Raw genomic sequence first — 18276 nt, forward strand, 5'->3', positions numbered from 1 at the left:
ATTTTAAATTATGCAATAAAAAAAAATTACTAATGGAAGACCCATCGAAGCATTAATTTAAAACGTGAAACAATGAATTTTATTTGATGATTTATTGACTTATTTAATTTATTTAATTTATTTCATCCAATACTTATTTGACATCATCGTACTATCTTAATTAATTTGAAAACCCTCAAATAATACGTTTTCAATAAATGTTTTGTACAAGACGTACTATCACCATAAATAATAAGTGAATGGCTTGAAATAAATTGCATGAAAAAAATTGTTTTTGTTTTAAATCTAAAAATGTTTTTTTTTCTCTATATAGATCACATTATTAAATCAAACAGGAAAATAAACGATCAATTTGAATCCAACCCACAAGGCAATATTACGAAGAATCTTCTGTACTTTGCAACTTTCACCATCGGGCTTCGAACAATGAAGAGATAAAAATACTTATATTACTGAACTTCACCAAACTATAAATAAGGTATGCGATCCATTACTTCTCTATCAATATTATCAAACAACATGTCATAAACATCGTCAAATAATATCAATCAATTTGAATTTTCTGTCTGCTTACAGAGTTACCAAATATTGAAAGATCGATTAATGTAATGCATCACAATTTTTATTCCCACCTTTGGGGTAAATGCAACAAAAAACAACTTCAAATCCCATGCTGTTACCATACAGTACAACACATTAAAGATAAGAAACATCCAAAGTTGTTACATTGATTGAATTTTACAAATGCTATCAATTCTTATTAATTATAAATTTGCAAACCACAGGTTTCTGGTTCGATTTTCAGTATACAATGCAAGTTTCAAGTTAAGTTCAAGTTAAAGTGCAGGTTTCTGGACCAAATATTGACTCCTCTTACCAGAGTTTTCATACAAAGAGTATAATTGCGTTAGCCGAATAGATTCTAGATACCAGAAACCGTTATCAATGTATTATATATATTTATATATATTTTATATCGATCAAAATCAAAACATTTATTTGTACAAATTGTAACTTTATTATAAATCCTTAAATAATCATAAACCTTTAGTATACGAATTGGTTACTAGAGCAACTTATTAACAAAACCGACATTCGTACGGTGCGAGCGCGTAGTGCGAGCACCATGGGAATCCGGGCGAAGCACCGTTCGGTCGTGCCTTATATGCAAAACGCAAGCGTGCGAATATGCAAACGCATCGCAAAGCTATGCCAGGCAGGCAAGCCACAGCGGTCGTTGGGCCGCGTGTAGCGCGCTAGTTTAATAATTTAATTTAAACAAATCATTTTTTAAATATTATAAGTTCCCTTAATAAAGCAATGCTTACTAAATATGTAAACTAACTTAAGATATAATTATTTAATAAATGAATATTTTTTATAGAACATTTAATATAAATAAAATATCTCCCGCGAGTCATTAAAAATTCCCTTGTGTACTTCTATATATAAAAATCAGAAAATTAAGAAATATTACTTTTCTTTACAATTATGTACAAACATGTATAATTGTGTATGTTCGCGGACATTTACGTTCATTCGCGTACGTTCACGTACGCTTAAATTTAAACCAAATCTTCTTATTCATACCATAACTACTGTACTTTTAAACAATATCCTAGTGTTTGAGCTGATTTGGTCCATTCGTTTCTTTGGAATCTTAGGGTCAGTGAATTATGGACTCCCTACTATACGTAGGTATAATAGAGGTATATAGAAACTCAAAAACCATCAGAATAAAGGTAATTATGTCTAAGTTTACAAATAAATGGCTTTAAAAAAACAGCATATCGACACAAATAATTGTTTGCGGCATCCTTTTCATTTGAATCAAATCTGCAGATTACATCTTGTAATGTGTATGAATACATACAACATTCGTCATTTCATATTCACAAACACAAAGCTCTAAAAAAAATGATCATATCTGCACAAATATTTAATTGCAGCATCCCTTTTATCTGGACCGAATCGACTGATTATATCTTATGATATGCATGAATACATAGATCATTCGTTATTTCATATTATCAAATAGATTGCTTAAAAGAAAAAACAGCATATGTACACAAATGATTATTCGCAAATACATCAAGTTTCATGGAATAAATGCAAAAAAAAAAATCCGGTTCTTTTACTACTCAAAACTATGTTAAAGATATATTACACATTTTTTTCGGTAACCTGAGTGATTTAAGTTCAAAGAATATTTCTACCGTGAAATAAATTTATTATTTTTTACGTGTTTTGGAAGGTTTTTACAAAATCGTTTAAATATAAAATTTTAATATAGTGTAGACGATTTGTAAGAACGTTTCTTATACTTTCTTCTGACATTTCATATGCCCATGCTGCTATTTCTTGTGCCACGTTGAAGTGGCTAGCGTTGGGATTATCCATTCTCTTCTTTTATTATTCGCTTATGCGCAGTAGTAAATGAGGATAAGTTAAATGAAATCCGAAGAAATATGTAATATCTTACAAATAAATAGAAATAGGAAAAAATCTAATCGATTGTCTGGTGAAGAAAAATTCTCACTTCAATTTGTTTGCAAAAAAGGAAAGAAACAATCTTTTATTGTATTTATTTATTTTATAATAGACCACTCAGTCTGCGATCGCCACCAAGTCTGTACTTGACTTTGTGCAGCCTAAGCAAGTAAATCAGAGAGAACGAGAAAAAAACAGTTCTTGATTTTCCTAAATATCAAACCGCATAATGATTTAATTATTTATTTGAGCGATCTGCAGAAATGAAAGCTCCTCACTCTATTTTCTTTGTTGGAGTTTGCAGAGAAAATGTCTTTGCTTTCTATTGTCTCGACAAGAAAAAAACATTTAATATTTCTAGCATTCGGCAGGAAAAAAAAGTGAAATTTACTGTGCTGTTAATATTCTAACTTGGTTTACAACTGTCTAAAATAAAAAATAAAATATTCTAATCTCAGAATAGTAAATCAGCTCATACACGAATTCGCAATTGTTTAATCTTACAATATTCGAATAACAATTTTCCACGAAAGTGTTCCTGTGTAAGTCTACACTATCGCGACTATACTGCGCGCTCGCAAGTATATCAGCTGTTCGCCGAATGGCTTCGCGCCGTGAGCGAGTCGGCAGCTACTGTGCGTGTGACTTCACACAGTAGGCTAGGTCGCCGGCGTCTCGCCTTTAATTTTGGCTAGCGGAAGCCACGCTGCTCTACCGCTACTGGTGTGGTTGCTCGCGGTATTCTAAATAACGAACAATCTACTTGATACGCTCACTGCATGTCAACCACTGGCAAGATCTGCTTTGAAATTCTGCGGCGTCAAAATAATAATTGTAGCGCCACGAGCTAGACACACACCTCGACGACTCGGCGTATTTAAAAGTGCGATCCCGAGTGCTCGCCGCAATGTCAACAATAATAGTGTTGGCGTTGTTTGGCGGTTTCGACGACCTGCATTAATTTCCTCTTGGCCTCGACAAGTTGGGGATAATTCTTAGCCAGCTTTTTGCCCAACTAGCTAGGGAAACCTGGGGGAGGAAAATCGAAGATTATCGGAATAGTTAGCACGGTCTGGTGACGAAAACAAACGTCTACCCAGTTGGATAGCTAGAACACGTTATATTGGCACCCACACATAAGTGGCCCTTTTGTATTGTAATGCCCCACGTTTATACTCTTAAATTATATATTTATACATCCTGCGAACCGGCAACCGTGTGAGCACGTAGAGAGTGCATACGGATCGTAGGTGCATCCGACTGCGACATTACACAACTGAGCGCCGAAAATCGGAGCGAGTACTCTAATCTCTGTGTCAGCACTCCTCGTGTGCGTGAAAGACGACTACAAGGCGTACGCGTCGATCCTTTGTGGCGAATGCTGATTTGACTACCACGATCTTTGTCATCTAAATTTCATAACTGCGTGAATCGGTACCGAGACATTAAAAACCCCGGAGCCGATCCACGCAGTGCCTTTTTGCGTAGTGAATTACTCACTGGCGACTACAACTGATTCTAAGGTGAAGCGGCGGTGTTTGCTAGTGTTAGTGTTTGGAGCGTGATAAATCAGTCCAATACCTTGGGAGCGTGCTAAATCCGTCCCTTGGCATAGCATACACTGGAGAGCCCTTTGAATACAGATCAGTGCCACAGAGAGAAGAACAAGCTAAGGTCCATCGAGTGGAATCTCCGGCGTTGGCAAGAGCAATTGACCATCCCTGTTTTAAATTGCCACGTGAACGCGTGTAGATAATACAGTCAGCATCTGCCACGAAGGGTGATTAGAACCATCTAGAATGCGCAGGATTATAATAATAGTAAGTTGTTAAGATAAATCATAGGTATTTTACAATTAATAAATAAATAAGACTAAACTTACTAAATACTACTGTAAAACGACAACATCCTAAGCTAAATATAGCTAAAATCCGTCAACTCTGTAAACTGAACGTCTGCGAAGTGCTCTGGGCCCATAAAAACATAACAATCAATATAAATAAAACCCTTGTGTACTAAATTGATAATAATAACTAAACCTAAATCAGAACAAATAAATTGGAATCAGCTTCGCAGTCACGTTGTGCAGGTAAGAATACTTTAATTGTGGACTAACCATCAGCATCCACACACGAAACGAGTTAAGCGAGCATAACGTAGAGTCCGTAGGACACCAAAGTATCACAAGCGACTTGCCTGCAACGAACGTAAGTTCATCGGATACTCACACGTCCGCCAAACGCTGTCTAGGATACAATATCGTCCGCATGCAAAATACACGTCCGCGCAGTCTAGCAGCGTGGGACATCCTCAATTCCACAGTCCGCGTGTAACTTTAGTAACAGAACAGGCTCTCGAGCCGAAGGTTAGTTCTCGCGAATAAATAATTATTTGTAAGGCTCGCGCAGCCCGTCCTACTATCTAGTACGGTCTTTACAGTATTTTCAAGTACGGATTTTATTTAGTGAAACACGTGGTTATTTGACGCTGAAACAAAGAGAAGTAAAGCGACGCACACAAATTCGAGAAAGTTAGGTTGAATTAAAATTGACGGTTTAAAAGCGAAGCGAAAACAGCTTCGCCGCAAGTGTTATTGTTGACATTGCGGCGAGCACTCGAGATCGCACTTTTAAACACGCCGAGTCGTCGAGGTGTGTGTCTAGCTCGTGGCGCTATAATTATTATTTTGACGCCGCAGAATTTCAAAGCGGATCTTGCAGTGGGCGTAACAAGTAGATCGTTCGTTATTTAGAATACCGCGAGCAACCACACCAGTAGCGGTAGAGCAGCGTGGCTTCCGCTAGCCAAAATTGAAGGCGAGAGGCGACACCGGCGACTTAGCCTGTTGTGTGACGTCACACGCACAGTAACCCTCGACTCGCTCACGTCGCGCAGCCGTTTGGCGAACAGCTGATATACTTGCGAGCGCGGAGAGTAGTCGCGATAGTGTAGACTTACACAGGAACATTTTCGCGGAAAATTGTTATTCGAATATTGTAAGATTAAACAATTGCGAATTCGTGTATGAGCTGATTTACTATTCTGAGATTAGAATATTTTATTTTTTATTTTAGACAGTTGTAAACCAAGTTAGAATATTAACAGCACAGTAAATTTCACTTTTTTTTCCTGCCGAATGCTAGAAATATTAAATGTTTTTTTCTTGTCGAGACATTAGAAAGCAAAGACATTTTCTCTGCAAACTCCAACAAAGAAAATAGAGTGAGGAGCTTTTATTTCTGCGAATCGCTCAAATAAATAATTAAATCATTGTGCGGTTTGATATTTAGGAAAATCAAGAATTGTTTTTTCTCGTTCAACAGACTTGGTGGCGATCACAGACTGAGAGGTCCATTATAAAATAAATAAAAACATTATAAAATTGTTTCTTTCCTTTTTTGCAAACAAATTGGAGTGAGAATTTTTCTTCACCAGACAATCGATTAGATTTTTTCTTTTTTCTATTTATTTCTTAGATGTTACATATTTCTTCGGATTTTATTTAACTTATCCTCATTTACTACTGCGCATAAGCGAATAATAAAAGAAGAGAATGGATAATCCCAACGCTAGCCACTTCAACGTGGCACAAGAAATAGCAGCATTGGCATATGAAATGTCAGAAGAAAGTATAAGAAACGTTCTTACAAATCGTCTACACTATATTAAAATTTTATATTTAAACGATTTTGTAAAAACCTTCCAAAACACGTAAAAAAATTAAATTTATTTCACGGTAGAAATGTTCTTTGAACTTAAATCACTCAGGTTACCGAAAAAAATGTGTAATATATCTTTAACATAGTTTTGAGTAGTAAAAGAACCGGATTTTTTTTTGCCTTTATTCCATGAAACTTGATGTATTTTATAAACAAAAATATAATTAATAGTATAGACAAGTACATATGATAAAAATGTACATTTTTACCAAAAAACATTTTCAAGATTTGGTCCAGCTAGATTAGAAGCTGTGATAACAATTAAAAAAATTATTTTTAGTTTATTTTGTTAAAACCCTCCAAAACTCGTAAAAAAGAAAATTAAATTCATTTTATATTATATAGGTGCTTTGAACGTAAATCATTTAGAAAAATCTCAAATCTATCGAATTTCAATTAGTTTTTAGCAATACAGGAACTTAAAAAATGTCTGTCCGTCCGTCCATCCGGATTTTTTTTTGCATTTATTTCACAAAACTTGATGTATTTTATAAAAAAAACTATTTAATCTTATAGACAGTAACATATGATAAAAATATACGATCCTACTGAAAATAGATTTTCAAGATTTGGTCCAGGTAAATTGGAAGCTGTGAAAACAATTTTAAAAAATAGATGTAATTAATGTATTTTTTTTATATTTTTGACATATATTACGACATATATGTGTATACACATGATATATGTATACACAAGGATGAATGAAGATTTTTTTAAGATTGGTCCAGATGAAACGGATGCTGCGAATAATCATTTGTGTACATATGCTGTTTTTTCTTTTTAGCAATCTATTTGACAATATGAAATGACGAATGTTGTATGGTTTTATGCATATCACAAAATGTAATCTGGAGATTTGGTCAAGATAAAAAGGATGCTGCAAATAAGTTTACTGACATCGAACAAACTCTACACAAACAAATTTTCCTACACGGATATTCTCTACTCCAATATAACTGAACAAAACAGAAATTTTTAGTAGAAGAATGTCGCATTTGAGACAAAGATAACAGTTATTTACAGTTATTATTAGTTGTTTTTTTTCTTTTTTACGGATGGTACCAGATTTTAACTGTTTTCAACAGTTACGTTAATTCGATTCTATTATGTTATTAAAGGCGTTATTTGAAAAGTTAAGAAAAATGTGTAGGAATCCGAAGATAGCTGTTTTGATTGGGAAAAAACTAGTGAATGTAAAGACAACAATTATAAAATGAAGAAAACTGTTTTGAACTCTGAAAAAACTGTTGTATTCACTTATTAATAGTTATTATCTGTTTTATTTATTTTTTTATTTATTTCCAAAATCGTGAAATTTGATACCAGAAAAAAAATCTAACTGAAGAATCTAGCTAACTAAATAAAACTTAAGACAACAAAAAATTACCGTTGTCCGTGTCTTAATTCCGACATTTTTCTGCAATTTATAACTTTTTTCTTCAGTTGTTTTTATTTTTATTTTTCGCTAGGGATTAAGATATAGTTATCAATTAATATAAAAGTAAATAAAAAAAAATTTCAATTTATACTGTTATGGGCAAGACGAAGGTAAGATTTAGCAATAACCAGTGAAAACTGTTAATGTTATAAAACCATACTTTATTACTGAGAATAATCAGAAAAGGTCGACGCTTGACCTCCTTCTCTCGCGAGTGGTCGCCGGTAACTGTCGCTACGAGCATTAATCGCTGCCGAAAACGTCATCAATGACGGCCGAGGAAAGGCGAAGAAAGCCGAGCGCATTGCTTATATTACATCATTTGTTTCATCTCGCTCTCTCCGCGATCGACTCGGTAAAACAGGCAACTTTCGTATATGTATAAGATTCTATCCGTAACAACACTCCCCCTCGTACAAAACATGTTTATTTTGTACCTTTAACTTCTCAATCGACTTATATTCATCTTTCGCAAAGCTACACTTTTCGTTAAATTACAAATCTAATATATCTTGACATGTGTTACATTACAACAATTAATCGATGATATTTATACTGGATCTTAGCTACCAACAAATCTCTCGCATTCATAATACTATACTGCATTTCATATTTACGATCTTTGCAGTTGCAGAACCTTTCTAAATGATTAAATTATACACCCATACGTTCCTTCTTCGAATACACCTTACACGCTACTTTGAGTTTGGATCGCAGCTAAACGAGAATATTCCGATCACCTTTAAATCTTTCAATTAAGGTACATTGCGTAGAAGATAAATGAATCTACAATCATATAATCATTAATCTCTTTCGCTCTGGATCTATCGCCGCGTCGCTGCTCCTAGATTATGATTATAATTATCGCCTAATCCATTGCCGATAAGAGCCGAGGAATCGCGGAGGGAGAAAGAACTTATCGCTTGAACCTAGAACCTCCATCGCTATAATTCAGAGTCACATAAAAGGTCGCCGCTACGTCGCCTCGCTCCTCAGCTAAGAACGTGCCACGGCCCGCCTTTCGACTTTTCCGTGCAACGTGGGACCCTCAGAACCGTGAATCAAGCTCCCTTCGGGGTCGGATACAACCTCAGGGTGACAAAATCACCCTTAGCTGGGGGCTATAAGCCACAGAACCATCAAGACGGTTCTGCGCTATGGGAGCTCGGCCGACGCGCGCGCGCCTATTTGTACCGATTTCCAAAAACGAGCAAGCACTCTCTCGTTCTCTCTCCACCCACTCCCCCTCGTCACGGCCGCGACCCTCCCTTACGTGGATTTTATTCATATAAATATTATAATTAATAACTTAGAAAGTGCTGCCTGTAATTTTGAGCATTAAGCACGGACTCAAAACACATAATTCCTGGCATTTGCTCTATGCCTCCGAGGAAACCGTGCAAAACTTGGTAAGGGAAAAAGACATCGGACACTTTTCAGTTACTTATACGGCCGTGCTTTTCGTATTCGTAATCAAGAAGTATCTAACACTTTCCTTGTGCTTTTATCAATCAATGACATATAACTTTGAAGACTTATTTAAACTGCTAATCTACAACACGTTGCAAAATCGGGGCACCACGATGACGCTCTACCCGCTCCGATCCCTTGGCGTCAACATTTGAATGGCTTTCTACGCTCGCAAGCTCCTTCGCATAGCAAGAGCGTCACTAGTATTGTGACTGATCGCATAAATTCTTCCAAAATTCAAAAAGCAAAATCATCTAACCCAGTACCGAGTCTTGGTCACTTTATCCGGGCTTTAATCCATTAACGAGACAACTATCCGAGTTGAGGCAGTAGGTAAACTTCTGCCAAACCAAATAAATTTCCCAAAAGGTATTGAGCCATTTTATTTTGAATAACCTCGCTAATGGACATTAAATTTAATGTGCTAAACTAACCAAATGATATTCAGATCAAATGACTCGCAACGTCTCAAAAGCCTACGGTGTAAAACCCTGTGCATCTAATTTTCTATTAATCGAATCGCAGCACCTCAAAGGCCTACTGCGATTAATTATTAGTTAACAAGACTTTTTCTTTTGTATCTCAAACTTACTGTGTACGTGATAAACTATTTCTACCGATTCAAAATTTAATAATTTCCTTATCCGCTTGACTGGACGAATACAAAAGCATAACTGTATACAACTGAATTCCCTAATATTATTTTTAAAGATTTTGGCATTTGAACTACATTTGATTGATTTAAAATTCATTACTTTGCCTAATCATTTACTTTTGATCCGTTTTTTCCAAATTTTATTTGCATTTATCTGACTATATTTCAATTTCTGAACAATTCTCCCCCGTGAACCACAGCAAGTCGATCACTATTTCAAATTAACCAAAAATTACCGATATACTGTATATGTCGAGATTATTCATTTTAGCTAAGAGTTTCCAAAGCTAACCAAATTGCTTCGATCTAATTATATTCCCAAACCACGGCATCAACGCCTTCCGCGATTCTGCCGCTTGGCCTCGTCGCTGCAGGTCCATTTTCTTGCGCTATCATGGCCTTGACTTTTTGCCACAGAATTACAGAGGAACGCTTACGATGCTTGCATTCATACATAGATTTGTTAAGACATAGGATGTTGTGATAATCAGTTACTATTTTATCATTGTCTTTAATCAATAGAACATCTAGAAAATTTATGGAGTTATAGATCTCAGTCTCGTGAGTAAATTGTAATCTATTGTTGTAAGAATTAAATGTTTTTAAAATTTCGTCGACTTTGTCATTCGGCACACATGTAATAATGTCGTCGACATATCGATAAAAGAATGTTGGTTTGAACAATAGTTTAGATAGGCAATCCGTTTCGAGATTATCTATGACAATGTCAGCAAAGAAACCCGAGATCGGAGAGCCCATTGGTGTGCCAAATAGCTGTTTGAAAAATTTGCCATTGAATTGAAAGAACGTATTCTCCATAAGTAAATCACAAGCCAACAAGATTTGATTGAGAGGTATTTCAGATTTTTGTACAATTTGTATATATCTTTTTTCGATGCTCTTCTTGACTAATGATTTGTCAATGTTGGTATGGAGTGATTTTACATCGAGGCTGATTAAGCGGTGGTTTGGTAGGACTACAACATTTTTTATTTTTTCTATGAAATGATAGCTTTTTTCTACGTATGAGTCAGGTTTTTTGATGCTATTTTGTAATATTTCAAGAAAGCTTTTCGATAAAAAATACGTAGGTGAGCCGATTGTAGAGATAATAGGTCGTAAAGCGATATCTTTTTTGTAAATTTTAGGTAGTCCATAACATTTTGGCAAGGTGGTGTCTGTTTGTGTGAATTTGAATTTACTGTATTTTTTCCCAAAAAAGCTGTTAGTGTTCCAATTGTTCATGAATTTTTTAACTTTGTTCTGGATTTTTGATAATGGATTTTCCGCTATTTCAGTGTATGTATTTCTATCTGACAATTGTAGTTCCATTTTTTCGATGTAATCGGATTTTAGCATCGCAACGGTCACTTTTCCTTTGTTATTGCTGAGTTGACGAATTAGTGCCCGTGCTTCTCGCGCTGGACACACCTGCCAAACTCTCCTGACTGTTTATTCGCACCTTTATTCTCTATCTTCTCCAGCTCCTCTAATGCCTTCGCGAGACCAGTTTTAATCGGATCGTGGACGTTAGTCTTGACTTTAGTGTACACGTTCACTTCGGTGATTATGTTTTTTAGAACACTGGAGGTACCTTGCTAAGCTGATTTAAGAATTGGGGTCCCTGGTGTAGACTATTTTGGTGCTTTAAACGTATTCTTTTTTTGATTTACTTCCATTTTCTTTTCTTTTTTCCGTTTATATATTTTTTAACCGCGTTTTTTTATAATGATTTTTCAGTTTTAAGATTCCAGCTTTTTCTAATAAAGTTATTGGAAAATCTGATAAAAGTTAATTGCTTAATATGTGTCTTAAAGAAAATAAAATTACTTATCTTTTTACCGCGGAAAATTTACATTATCGTTCGTCGTTCTTTTATTATATACCATAAAGCGCAATTAATTGAAATCGTTTGAACTCAAAAGCTAAATATTGAACCTTCCTAAAAATTAACATGATTATGAGTGACGCGATAACTGGAGTAAAAGGCAATGATCAAGTTCAATTTTTGGATTTGGTTAGCACTACATAACATCACGATCCTTTTTTTGGCAGTTATGTCCAAAGATACTAAGGTTCAAAAATTTGTTTGCTTACCCTTTGTACTTTGTATAAATGAAAACTGTATCTCAGCTTGTATTGAATAGATTTTAATCCACCCAGGCTAAAACTTATGTTCTGCTTCCTCCTAGAGGAAGCTTTATAATATTAAAATTTTCAGTTTTGCTAAAACTTCATAGAAACGTATTCAGAGGTGTTTAGAGTTCGAATCATGCGATTTAAGAAAATGTCCATGCGGATGGCTGTGTGTGTATGTGTGCATGCGTGTGTGTATGTATGTATACCGTTATAATTCTGGAACCACCCGACTGATCGTAATAAAATTTGACATGCATATATTTTTTCTGATTCTGAATTCGGGAAAATTTTTTTTATATGATTCTGACCATTTGATGGCCATATTATAGACATTTTTTGTTTTTTGACAAAATATTATTGCATTTTTGATGATATGATTTATAGAAAATATTTAAAAATAGTGTATCTAAAAGAGCATAAAATTGTCTACTTTTCCCGCAAAATTTTTCAGATTGACCGTTTCGTTCAATAGCTATGATAATAATGTGATTTTGAAAAAAAAATTTAATATCTCCAAAACTAATCGAAATTAAAATTGTTTTAACTTGAAAACTAAATTATCAAACGTTTTGAAAAAATTTATGACGATAAAAAACGATAATATCTATTTGCTGTTCAAATTTTAAGCTATTTTGGCTACTAGTTTTTGAGCTAAAAATCGAAAACCAAAAAAAAAAATGGATTTTCGATGTCGTACAATTACGGGAGAAAAAGACTTTAATTAAGGTGGGGTTCTGGTGAGTTTTCTAACTTTTTATATCGCAGTCACATTTTCTTATATTTTGTACTCATATTCGGTACAAAAAAAAGAAAGATTTGTAAATTTTGAGCCATATATTACTCAAATTATTGCAAAAAATAGTTCAAAATTGGGCTTACTTGCAAATGTCTCTTGTGCACTGCTTTTCAACTAAAACCAAAATTCTTACGGCCAATATTTGCATTTATTCGAGAATAAAATTTCATAGTGACCCGATTTTTAAAAAAGCAAATTAATAAAATTTAGTACGTCGAAAAATAGTTTTTAGATTAATTAGTAGAACTTCTTGTCCAATAACCGATTTTTCACGTACTAAATTTTATTAATGAAATTTTAATTTTGAATAAATGCAAACATTGGCCTTCAGAATTTGAGTGTTAATTAAAAAGGAGTGCGTAAGAGACCTTTGCAAGTAAGCCTAATTTTAAACTATTTAATTGCAATAACTTAAAAAATATACTATATATATGGCTCAAAATTTACAAATCTTTCTCTTTTTTATACCGAATATAAGTACAAAGTTTTAGAAAATGAGACTATAATATAAAAAAGTTAGAAAATTCACCAGAACCTCACCTTAAGTTGAAATATTGAGAAAAGATAGATCTTTTGCTTAACTCAGCTATAAGTTCTTTTTGCAGCTTATGAAACCGATTACTTTAAAAGGTGTTAAGATTTAAAATCTTTGTCTCTCACCTTGTATACATTATATAACTGAAATTTACTATTTTTGTTTAACCTTATAGCTCGCTAACTAAAGTTCAGAATGTTTTAAGAAAATTCATGACTTTATGAGGTTATGAGGACCCTATGGTATTAAAAATATTGAGGTTTTAATTTTTTAATGATTTTTTTTTATACTAATTCGTAAAAAAACAAAATTTTCAGTATCGCATGTACGTTTTTTCGTGGTAATTTTTTGATTACTAGCGATTATAGGCGCATTCCGCAAGCCACCTTACCATTACAACTCTAATAAGTGTTGAACCTTTTCAAATAAAAGCGCTGTTAATTCTGTGGCACGTAGCTTTCTTCAACATTATGTATTGCTTTAATTTTTTTTTTTTTTGCTTTTTTCTGGAAGAAAGGCTTGTAATAATAATTTTAGGAGTTTGTGTATTTTTTTTTAAATTATTGAAACAATTAATCAACCAAAATTATTTCTATTTACTGCTAAAAATTTATGTTATCGTTCGTCGTTCTTTTATGATAGACTATAAAGCGCAATTTTTTGAAATTGTTTTAACTTGAAAACTAAATTTCGAAATTCTCATAAAAATTCATTATATGGGACAGATCCTGACGAAAAATCAAAAACTAAAAAGTCGTTTTCTGCGTCACGCAATATAACTTGAGTAAAAAGGCAATAATCAAGTTATATTTTGGAATTAATTAGCATTATATAGACCATGATTCCCTTCTTTGCGCTGTTTATGAAACCAGTTAGTTTCAAAGATACTACGGTTTAAAGTTTTTTTTTTCCTTCTGTTTTTCTTTCATTGACAATCGGCGTGACTTTAAACAAAGTTTTATATCATTCATTTTAACACTTCTATATATACATTTTATCAAATGGCAAGATATAAAACATTGTTTTAAGAATACATTTTTTTTCAAAGTGTCAAAGAAAATGAAGTAGATATAATGGCAGAGATACACGAACTTATAGAACTGACATCTTGTTTACAAATATATAGGTTGGTAAAAAAGGTGTCAGGTAATAAAGGTAGGGTAATGTCTTTTGAAACTTGGTTCAACAATTATAGCTATGTGAGAGAAAGAGAGAGAGACTTATAATTGATTATATAAATGTAATTAATCCGAAATAATTTTATCTATCAAATGAAAAAATACAAAAACTTTATAAAATTATGGATGAAGAAAAAACAATTCTGATATTAAAGCAATACACAATGTTGAAGGAAGCTACGTGCCAAAGAACTGGCAGTGGTTTTTTTCATTTTTTTCTATATTTTAATTTTGCTATAGATCCCTTTAAGAATCAAGTTTATTAATATTTTTCCATCTTTTAATATTGCTGTAAACATGGTTTCTAAATTTTTTAAGTTTTCGTGTCATTTCATTGATTTTATTAAAATATTTAACGCTCTGTAAAACTATAACGCTCTGTAAATTAAGAAATATACATAAATTATTATGAAATAGTAAATGTAATGTTTTGTTAAAAATAATTCAATATATTAATTTTGTATATCTGTTTCAATCTGAGTTATTTTGTTTATTATTTTTGTATATATTTTTTTCCTTTTATTAGCGTATCATTTGTTGAGTAAAAAAGTATCTTTGAGAAGTTAAAGTGTCAAATCTTCTTGTAGTGTTATTTATAATATTGTATATAATTTAATAGGAGTTTATTCAAATTTTACAAACAATGGTTGATTTCACATTTTTGGTAAGAAATTTATTTGTAAATAAGTATATAAATGCATGCATATTGATCATTTCCAGATACTAATGTTCATCTTTTTAAGTGATAAGACTATCTACAGTTGCCACTCTTCTTCTTATCTGCAACTTGATACGACAGTTCACTTAGTGTTGTATTACTGTACATTGATTATCGATTTTTCTGAATTCAATGCTTAAATAAATTATTTGTTCATGTTTTATATTGCTGTGATTAAAAATATTGATGAATTTAGTTTTTGAGTTGTTTATATTTACTCAAACATTACTTTTATAACTGGAAATATTTAGCATTTAATGAATATTATTGTTCATACAGCGATTTCCTCACGAATTTAAGAGTGTTTATTTAATAAAATTTCAAAAACAAAATACAAGTGTTTTATAATGGGATTAACAGGTGCAATTATAGAAAATTATTAATTAAAATTACTAAATTTTATTGACAACCTATTCGCAATAAAGATTATAACAGATCCTAATATTGATTTATATTTGATAGTTTGTAATCAAACACGTATAGTTACAATTACTATTTAAGAATAATAATAATAATAAGAAAAAGAATTTTTCTACAGAATAAAAATAAATAATTTTTGAAATTTTACGAAGTTTATTAATAAAATGCATTTATTAATAATGTTACTGCATTTCTTACAAAATTTGTAATTTTTATGTTTATTTTATTTGTTGTTTTCCTTGTCATTTCTTAAGGGGACACACCACCTTTGAAATTAAAATCAAAATTTTTCATTAAAAATGTATAAATACTTATATAAATGAACCAAATTTTCATTACTACTATTCTTAGACATAATTACCTTTATTTTAATGGTTTTTGACCTTCTATATACCTCTATAATACCTACGTATAGTAGGAAGTCCATTATTCACTGACCGTAAGATTCCAAAGGAACGAATGGCCCAAATGAGCTCAAACTCCAGCATATTGTTTAAAAGTACATTAGTTATAGTATGAATGAGAGGATTTGGTTTGAATTTCATAGAAAAAAAGTTACATGATAATTATGTTAAATTTAAACAAAAATTGATTAAAAAATCAGTAATATGCTTATAAAACTTTTTCTGTGAAATTTAAATCAAATCCCCTCATTCATACTATAACTAATGTACTTTTAAACAATATGCTGGAGTTTGAGCTCATTTGGGCCCATCGTTCCTTTGGAATCTTACGTAGGTATCTACTATACGTAGGTATTATAGAGGTATATAGAAGGTCAAAAACCATTAAAATAAAGGTAATTATGTCTAAGAATAGTAGACAAAATTTGGTTTATTTATATAAGTATTTATAAATTTTTAATGAAAAATTTTGATTTCAATTTTAAAGGTGGTGTATATTGCGATAGTATTATTAAAATTAATAATAAAGAAAATCAATATTTAAATTAATGGTTATACTTCGAATTATAACTAAACTTAATACTTTCCAAATCATTCGGGACTGATTTTTAACCTAGACAAACATTTTTAGTATTCAAATAGCATGATTAATTATAGCAATTGTAGTTCACGGAATACAGTTTATCACCTATAAACCAAAAAGGTATTTCATGTGTTATAACGAAGTATGCAAAAAAGCTCATTTGGTTCTGGTTAATTTCAAGATAAGAGACTACTCGAAAATCATTCAGGTACCAATTAATAATTAAAGTCCCTTCTTTATTCTACATTATATGAAGAAATTTCATTTAGACAATTACTTTATGCCATACATTAATGAAATTTTCCAAAAGGAGAGTTTTACCATCGAATATATTATTGCAAGGACTGTTTTAATATAATCAATTCTTAGAGCTTTTTGAAAATTTTCTTAGTCTTTTCAATCTTTATATTGTGATAATGATTTCTCTTTAAAAAGTTATAAATACCTTGAAGAAATTGTCAAGTCAAGCTTGAAAAAGTTTCTTTATTAACATACGTTAATGAATAGAGTGAAATCAGTTAAAAATGACAATTATCAAAATTCTACTAGACTTGTGGTGAAAATTAAATGGTAACACTTTAATAAATTATTTATAGGACAGTGTGAAATAGATTTGCTTATGCTTGCTTATGACACAGATAGGCGTGACAGTGAGCTTAGCTAGGCTGTGCTATAAACTTCTATACGATACTCGTGACTTAAGTAACGCACAGCGTGATTAGGACCGCGTGATAACTCTACGCGGTGCGAAATAGTGCTACTTAGGTCACATGTATCGTTATGTACTAATATTCGTATGTATGAAGAGAAACTTTTTGAATCTCCAAACTCTTTACAATTTCCAAGAATTATAAAAATGAAGATAAAACGTAAAAGGTGTTTTCTTTAATCTGTTCATACCATATACATTTAATACGCTGTTATTAATTATTAAAGATTGTTCAAGAGATCAAGCCTGGGTTAAAATGTGTAAATTATGGTCATTATGAAGTTTTATGGTTTTACAATGTGTACACACTATATAGCGGACAAAGTTAGAAACTTTGTGTACTCTCCACATAGCTGACACTCACTTATTAAGTGTACTTTGTGTACTCTCCACATAGCTGACACTAACTTAATAAGTGCAATTTACGAGATCTCGAAAATATGCGTCCAGTATGGACAATTTTAACTATTTCAGCTGTAACTATTCACTTACCTTCAACAAACATAAAAATTTTTGAAGTGAATCTGTTCCTAAAATATCCCTCGATGATTAGGAATGGTCTCGATTATTATTCCCAAAATTTTCTGATTTTCTTATAACTTTTGCTGTTATTAATTTAAAATAACGGTACGAAAGTATGTTCATTAGACCACAAATATATGTACGAAAAAACTGACCTAAAGTAGCTCTATCTGTTATTGGAAGCTAAATGCATGAAATTATCTATACTAGGAGTCATCCATACTGAGCAAATCTCCCCTATATTTGGATGCATTGATAATCTTCAGAGCACTTTTTTTAAAACTCCATCTGGAGGAAACAAAGTTTCTAGCTTTGTCCGCTATTGCTTACTGAGGGGGCGTTCAAGTCCCTTAAGGGGGCACACCACCTTTGAAATTAAAATCAAAATTTTTCATTAAAAATGTATAAATACTTATATAAATGAACCAAATTTTCATTACTACTATTCTTAGACATAATTACCTTTATTTTGATGGTTTTAGACCTTCTATATACCTCTA

General features: G+C 32.3%; 1 protein-coding gene and 1 long non-coding RNA gene across 10 annotated transcripts in view; both read left to right on the top strand.

The window, feature by feature from the left end:
* Positions 1-290: 290 nt before the first annotated feature.
* LOC116416610 lies at positions 291-1383 on the top strand. Its single transcript, XR_004226955.1, has 2 exons — positions 291-478; positions 577-1383. It is a non-coding gene; the product is annotated as an uncharacterized LOC116416610 (long non-coding RNA).
* Positions 1384-15153: 13770 nt separating this feature from the next.
* LOC107981573 (hepatocyte nuclear factor 4-gamma) overlaps positions 15154-18276 on the top strand; it is a 436128-nt gene continuing 433005 nt past the window's right edge. For 2 of the 9 annotated variants that reach the window (XM_031925546.1, XM_032601678.1), the window contains exon 1: positions 15155-15498. Coding sequence is in view for 3 of the 9 variants with exons in the window: in XM_031925545.1 (XP_031781405.1) it covers positions 15486-15498 (13 nt within the window). In the remaining 6 variants the exon portion in view is untranslated. Of the gene's footprint in view, positions 15499-16517; positions 16754-18276 lie in introns of those variants that run through there. The other 7 variants (XM_031925547.1, XM_031925549.1, XM_031925545.1 and 4 more) reach the window with 6 other exon arrangements.

The sequence above is a fragment of the Nasonia vitripennis genome (assembly GCF_009193385.2).
Source record: "Nasonia vitripennis strain AsymCx chromosome 2 unlocalized genomic scaffold, Nvit_psr_1.1 chr2_random0012, whole genome shotgun sequence".
Classification (NCBI taxonomy): Eukaryota; Metazoa; Arthropoda; class Insecta; order Hymenoptera; family Pteromalidae; genus Nasonia; species Nasonia vitripennis.